The sequence below is a fragment of the Poecilia reticulata genome, linkage group LG22, assembly GCF_000633615.1.
Source record: "Poecilia reticulata strain Guanapo linkage group LG22, Guppy_female_1.0+MT, whole genome shotgun sequence".
In the NCBI taxonomy this organism is placed as follows: domain Eukaryota; kingdom Metazoa; phylum Chordata; class Actinopteri; order Cyprinodontiformes; family Poeciliidae; genus Poecilia; species Poecilia reticulata.
The window spans coordinates 4,436,859-4,442,807 of record NC_024352.1 but is presented as its reverse complement, the minus strand read 5'-3'; the positions used below and the strand labels follow the sequence as shown (position 1 = coordinate 4,442,807).

Below are 5,949 nucleotides of genomic sequence, written 5' to 3'. Positions count from 1 at the left end.
ATGAAAAATATGTCAATACACCAACCGCTTGTGAAGCTGTTAGTGTATTTAAGTGTGCTGTCCTGGTGCAGAGTTAGCAAAAAAATATCGGTATCGGAAGAGAAAAAAAATGGATCGCCGCAGGAATTAGTTGACACCGCAAGTCATTAAAAAAATGTTGATGATGAGTTTTATTGTCATGTCGTACAGAGCAGAACCACTTCCATGTTTATAGAACTGCCAGGAAGTTTTGGTGACCGTTTCGCTTTAAGTTTCTGCTGGCATTGTCTGTCTGCTAGCAAGTTAGAGCAAAGTCTGATTCTCATTCAGCAGCAGCACGACTGTAGTGCAGGAGCATCAACACAGGCACATAAGGACACACCGGGGCTTTGTGACAACTCCAAATGGATACGTATTGTTGCATTAAAGTGACAGTGTGGTGCATAATTTTACCTACGGCAGTAATTGGCGATAATATTGGTAAAGATTCCAAAGACATTATCGGGTGTGATATGTGGTYACGTATTTTCTTCTTTCCCTTGGAGCGGGTGTCAACAGCATGAAATGGTGTTCATGCTGTAAGATTATCTCAACAGTAATGTTTAACTTTTAACAGCGAAACTCTGGGCAACCTTTGGTTAAGTAGGTAATCTAAAATACTTAACTTATATTACTCCTTCTCATACTTCCGCTGTGGTGGCATTTTGAATTAAAATATATAGAATAAAAAAAAAATATATATGGCAAAAAAAAAAGTTAAAATGATATGAGTATTTTGTTCAGGCGCTGTGGCTGCTGGTCTAATGATGGTGAGTTTGCACTGTACTTACTGTCCCTCGATAAGCCAGGTGCACTTGGTCTTGTACTGATAGTTTCCTGGGCCATCAGTCAGGTAACCGGACGGTCCTGTGAGCCTAGAGGAGAAATGAGACAGAAAGAAAGAATACATTTAAATCCACAAATAGACTTTTAAAATWAAAAAAGAAAAACATTGAGCTTAAATMAAAACCTGATCAAAGTTTATGTATACGAGTTATTTGACCAACTGCRGCTTACTAGTTTGTTTTTTGTCTCCACTTTGTTTCCAGTTTTCTCATGTATTTATTTTTGATTAATGAATTTATTTTCATTAATTTGTGTATGCATTTAGTTTTATCTATGCCACTTGGAAGTGGGTCAGAAGGTAAAACCTCAATTAAGAAAATAAATAAATACTGCATGAACTAAACTACTTTATAGGGACAGTATAATGCATTTTGTAGTACATAATGCCATGTTGTAGCACAATCGACCACGTTACCTAAAGTTGTTATGAATATGCTGTGTATATCAAATATGACTTAAAACAAATGTRACTTTGTAATTTGGCGCCTTAAAATTGGGGTTCTGTCTCTTTAAGAAGCTCCTGCTCTTTCTGAAGCTCCACCTTCAGGAAGTCATCACAACATGGTTCCTCTATTAACTCTTAAACAACATTTTTACCAACGGTGCACTGARAAGTAGCTCCTATAACGAGCTCAGCAGATGCGCAGTCCCACCAGGTGTTTGCTAATTGCTGCTGGCTAGTCTAAAGGAGACACGCGGGGAAGGGCTGCTCTGTGAGGCAGGATCCCAAAAGGCTCAGAGGAGGAGCTGCATYTTGAAGGGGGAGCTAGAACCACCTAGGTGTTTTGCAAAGCTGAATGGGGCCATGAAAATGTAAGAATTTCTCAAACATGGACAAAAGAMTCAAGGCAACATTCAGGTATGCTTTTTAATAATGGGATAACTTAATATGATGTAAAGCTCAACAATGTCAATTTTATATGATACTAAAAGTAATAAAATTGTATAATAAGAAAAATATTTAACCAAAAGCTACAAATAGTTCCACATTTCAGCAATTGTGCATATCGTGTCACAATACAGCATTAAAAAMCCCCAAAACAAACCAAAAAAAAAAACAACCAAACAAACTTTGCACTGTTGCACAAGAGTTGGCCAGCAGATCAGTGAGTTCAGGTAAACACCAACTTCTGCTGCCACACGTCACTTCAGGCAGTGGATGAGTGAGCAACAGAGTGAGTAAAGATGATTAAACCTCACGGCAAATTACAGGAGGCCATGACACAAACGCTCGTAATTGTACAGTACGGCCTGTTGTTGCCAGCAGAGGGAAACTCGCCCACTCTGGGGAGCGAGAGAGCGTAATCATTAACGACAGCGAGCCCGCCGACGCACCCCAGACCGTTGTTTTCCACAACAGTCTCACCTTAAAGTCAGCAGAGACGGCCGAGCCGAGAACACACATCGACTGCCGAGGAGCGCGAATCGGCCCWATGATTACACCTCCAGCCTCAAGAAACCTCAGAAACCAGATGTTATTCTGACAGATCTCACAAGATTTAGAGGATATGCTTCTGGAAACCAAAGAAACTTTGATAGTTCTAGCCAGGCATGTTGTGAAAGATTACTTTATTCATATGTAGGTAACAAGTGCGCTGCAACCTCTTGTTTGTGAGAGGTTTYCTAAAGCCACAAAGAGACAGGTCAACAGTTGCAGGCGGTTGTTTGGGTTGGGAGGCTCAAAGTCCATTGGCAAGGGTGTTTTTAAGAGAATGCCAAACATATGACAGTGCTGCACTAAAAGCTACCATGTTGCATCTTGTGACGAACATTGTAGATGTAAACATAAAAAAAAAAAAAAAAAAAGGAGGAGTTGAATTCCAAGAAAATCTCAAATATTTTATGAGATTAATCAGAATTTTGGGGGGAGTTTTTTCCAAATTTTCTACTTTTTTGTGGTTGTAATATCTGTAGTAGTTATAAGAAGACCTGTCACCATAATAAACTTAGTCAGGTGATAAATTGTCCCAGAGGTCATTTTCAGTTAGTGATTATAATAATGGCTCACTAGTGGAAGTACATCCAATCAAAGCTTAGAAAGAAAAGCTTTAAAGAACATCTAACACTGTAACTGGAAAACATCTTAAATCTCCAAAATAAAAACAAAACAATAATTAAAATGGATTATTGAAAGTGTATTTCCAAAAATAATAATAATTTACCCAGAACAAGGAAAACATGCAGAAGTGTTTGTCTAATGTTTCTCAAAATTTCGGCTGTTGTCCAAATGGAAATGATCACACATAAGACAATAAATCTGAAATGAAGGCAGAGAGAACAAATTCCTGCTGACGGCTTGGGTTGGTATCACAGGTTCATAGCTTACCAACTGCTTTGAGAGAGCAGGTTAAAGATGTGAGTATCAGTTCAGCGGATAGTCAGTAATCRCAGCTCTCCGGGGCAAACAGGGACTCCCAGCTCGCAGACGAGCTGAGCTCCTTCAAACGAAAAGCGGCTTCAGACASTCCTGATCCCAACGTGCCACCCAGCARTGAGCACACAGCTTCTTTAACACCGTTCTTGTCACTTATTTTAAAAAACACAATCTCTACCGACACAGATTGCTCAACAATACTTGTGATTCGAGTCTACCATCTCCACATTTTGATACATTAAAAGGACTGTATCCAGTAAATATTGAGGAATTTATACAACACTGGATGATGCGATCAGTTGCTAGCAGACGCTGCTACTCCACTTCATTTGCTTTTGTCAGATGATTTTAACTTTCAACTTTGCTCTTTCAATCCATGAAGCCTCTTTTTCTACTTCTTTGCCACTTGACGTAAATTTTACATCCATAAAACCAAATTAAAATAATTTTATGTTTATCATGAAAAATAATAGGGGAGCACCAATTGGAGTTTTCAGGCCTGACCTGCCGATTTCAGTCAGAAACCGATTTTTCTTGTCAACAAAAGTGGACCGTGGCTGATTTTCAGACCTGTGCGACAGTAAATGAGACTGGTTTCTCAGACAAGTATCGTTCAATTGCCGATCTCCCACAGTGAAGGAAATGGGGGAGAATTTATCTGTGCACTGCACAACTGAAAAAAAAAAATCTAAAAATGTTCAATGAACATTATGACTTTGGCAAGTACCAATGCAAACCAGAAAAAAATAATGAAACCTGCATTATCTGCTTCCACTTTACATCAAGAAAAACTCAGATATTGAAGAATTACATGTTGTGGTGCCTTAAATAAAACAAAACAACCACAAATGTAGTCAGTACACAAAATGTGATATGACRGCAATTAAACTGTTTGTCGACTCATCAGCTTTGGATGACCCACTTAACTTTAACMGAGTCAGCTAACCAATACATCATGTACTGCTCTGGATGGGAATTGAGAGGCAGACTGCATGGTAAGCTACTAGCTAGTACTGCAATCCATGGTTAATTATTAGTGTAATGGACTTATTTAGACTAGCAGTTTAAGATTCAGTTGTTTTTTTAGATTAATAAGTTGAGAAAGCACAACTTTCAGATGCCATTATCTCTAACTCAGCATTGGCTTTTTGCAAAATATTTGACGCATCTTAATCAAACCAACACATGAGGTTAAAATCTTAGGACAAATTTAAAATATCCGTATTAAGGCCACGCTGAAATTTCGGTGCTAGATGTTAAATGCAGTTCTTATAAACCATAAATGAAGGTTCAGACTTATAAATGCCAAACTTCCAAACATTTCTGCTAATTAGAAACATTTTAGTGTGACCTTCATTTATTTGGAAACAATCTCGTCTTTTCATACCATTCACAACCAAAATTTAATCAGAGTTTGGAAATTCAATCATTCCATTTGGTTTTCCCTGGAATGTTCAAAACTTCAATTAGTTTGGGACAGCAGATGAAACTCAAGCATTTGATAGAATTGTCCAGAACCGTTACAGCAACCGATGCCCTGAATGAATCAATGTTCTTCTGTCATTCCAATATGTCCCAGCTTTCGAACGCGTCAACACAATCAAAGCACTGTTTATAACATTTCACAACCGTGTGGCAGTAAATACTCAATGAAGTGGCCCTTTCATATTTTTACAGTGGGAGTGAATGCAACACATATGATAAGATCACTTGTATTACACGGCATGGTGGCAAAATAAGGCCATTCCAAAACCAGCTTCTGATCTGATTAATGATCAGAAGATGGTTTGTGATCTGATTTATCATCTGCYGTATCAGGAGTTTCAATCGGAAGTCAAGTTCAGCTATATATAATACAGAATGTTTGAGCTTGATGTGAAGTTAGATTATAGAAAACTGTCAAAATAAACACGTTGGTGCAACTTACAGATATTGTATGCCAACCGTTTTTTCTTGATATTTTCTGGTAAGAAAGTACGAATCGCAAGTGACCAGCCTCAGCATGGTAGTTACCAGTCTAACCAAGGCTAATGCTAGCATATCCAAGGCTAATGCTAGCMTATTCAAGGCTAAAGCTAGCCTATCTGTGCTAACTGACCGCAGAGAAATATAGCAATGCAATAGGTGATCGCAGTTTGCATTAAGGATAATATTAAAGTGTTCTTTTTTATCACAATATTTAATAATTTCCTGATGTTGGAATGCATTATGATAGCATTTTTCTAAGTTCAAAAAGTTAGTATGCCAACACATCGGTTTCCGTTTGTGTATTATAAGCCTGGCGAGCCGCAAGGATGTACCGTATTTAACATATAAGGTGCACCTAAAATCCTTCAATTTCCTCAAAAGCCGACAGTGCGCCTTATAATCCGGTGTGCCTTATATATGGACCAATATTGAGATACAACAGGTCTAGCAACTACGGTAAGCAGCCGCCGACTTCATTTTCGCCCGTATAAGAAGAAGCATGCGGTGCATGCTGAGATAGTTGTCAAAACGCTGGTTTGTTAATAAAGTTTGACTGACCWATCTACCTGCCGGCCCGATAATCAGGTCATCTGCAGGTCATTTAGCGCCACGTTCTCCACGAACATGCTGTGGGCGAACGGAGAAGGGGGACCATCGTCCGGCCACGCCTTGGCCCAGTCGCAAAAGGCTCTCCTTGCCGACCGGAGTCGGACTGTTTTGTTGACATTCTTTATGTCAACAAA

At 38.9% G+C, this 5,949-nt stretch overlaps 1 protein-coding gene across 1 annotated transcript in view; it reads right to left on the bottom strand.

Moving 5' to 3' along the window:
- Nucleotides 1–5,949, bottom strand: part of atrn (attractin) — a 146,762-nt gene that overhangs the window by 133,712 nt on the left and 7,101 nt on the right. The window contains exon 2 of the mRNA XM_008398926.2: nt 810–893. Within this exon, the coding sequence (XP_008397148.1) occupies nt 810–893 (84 nt within the window). The remainder of the gene's footprint in view (nt 1–809; nt 894–5,949) is intronic.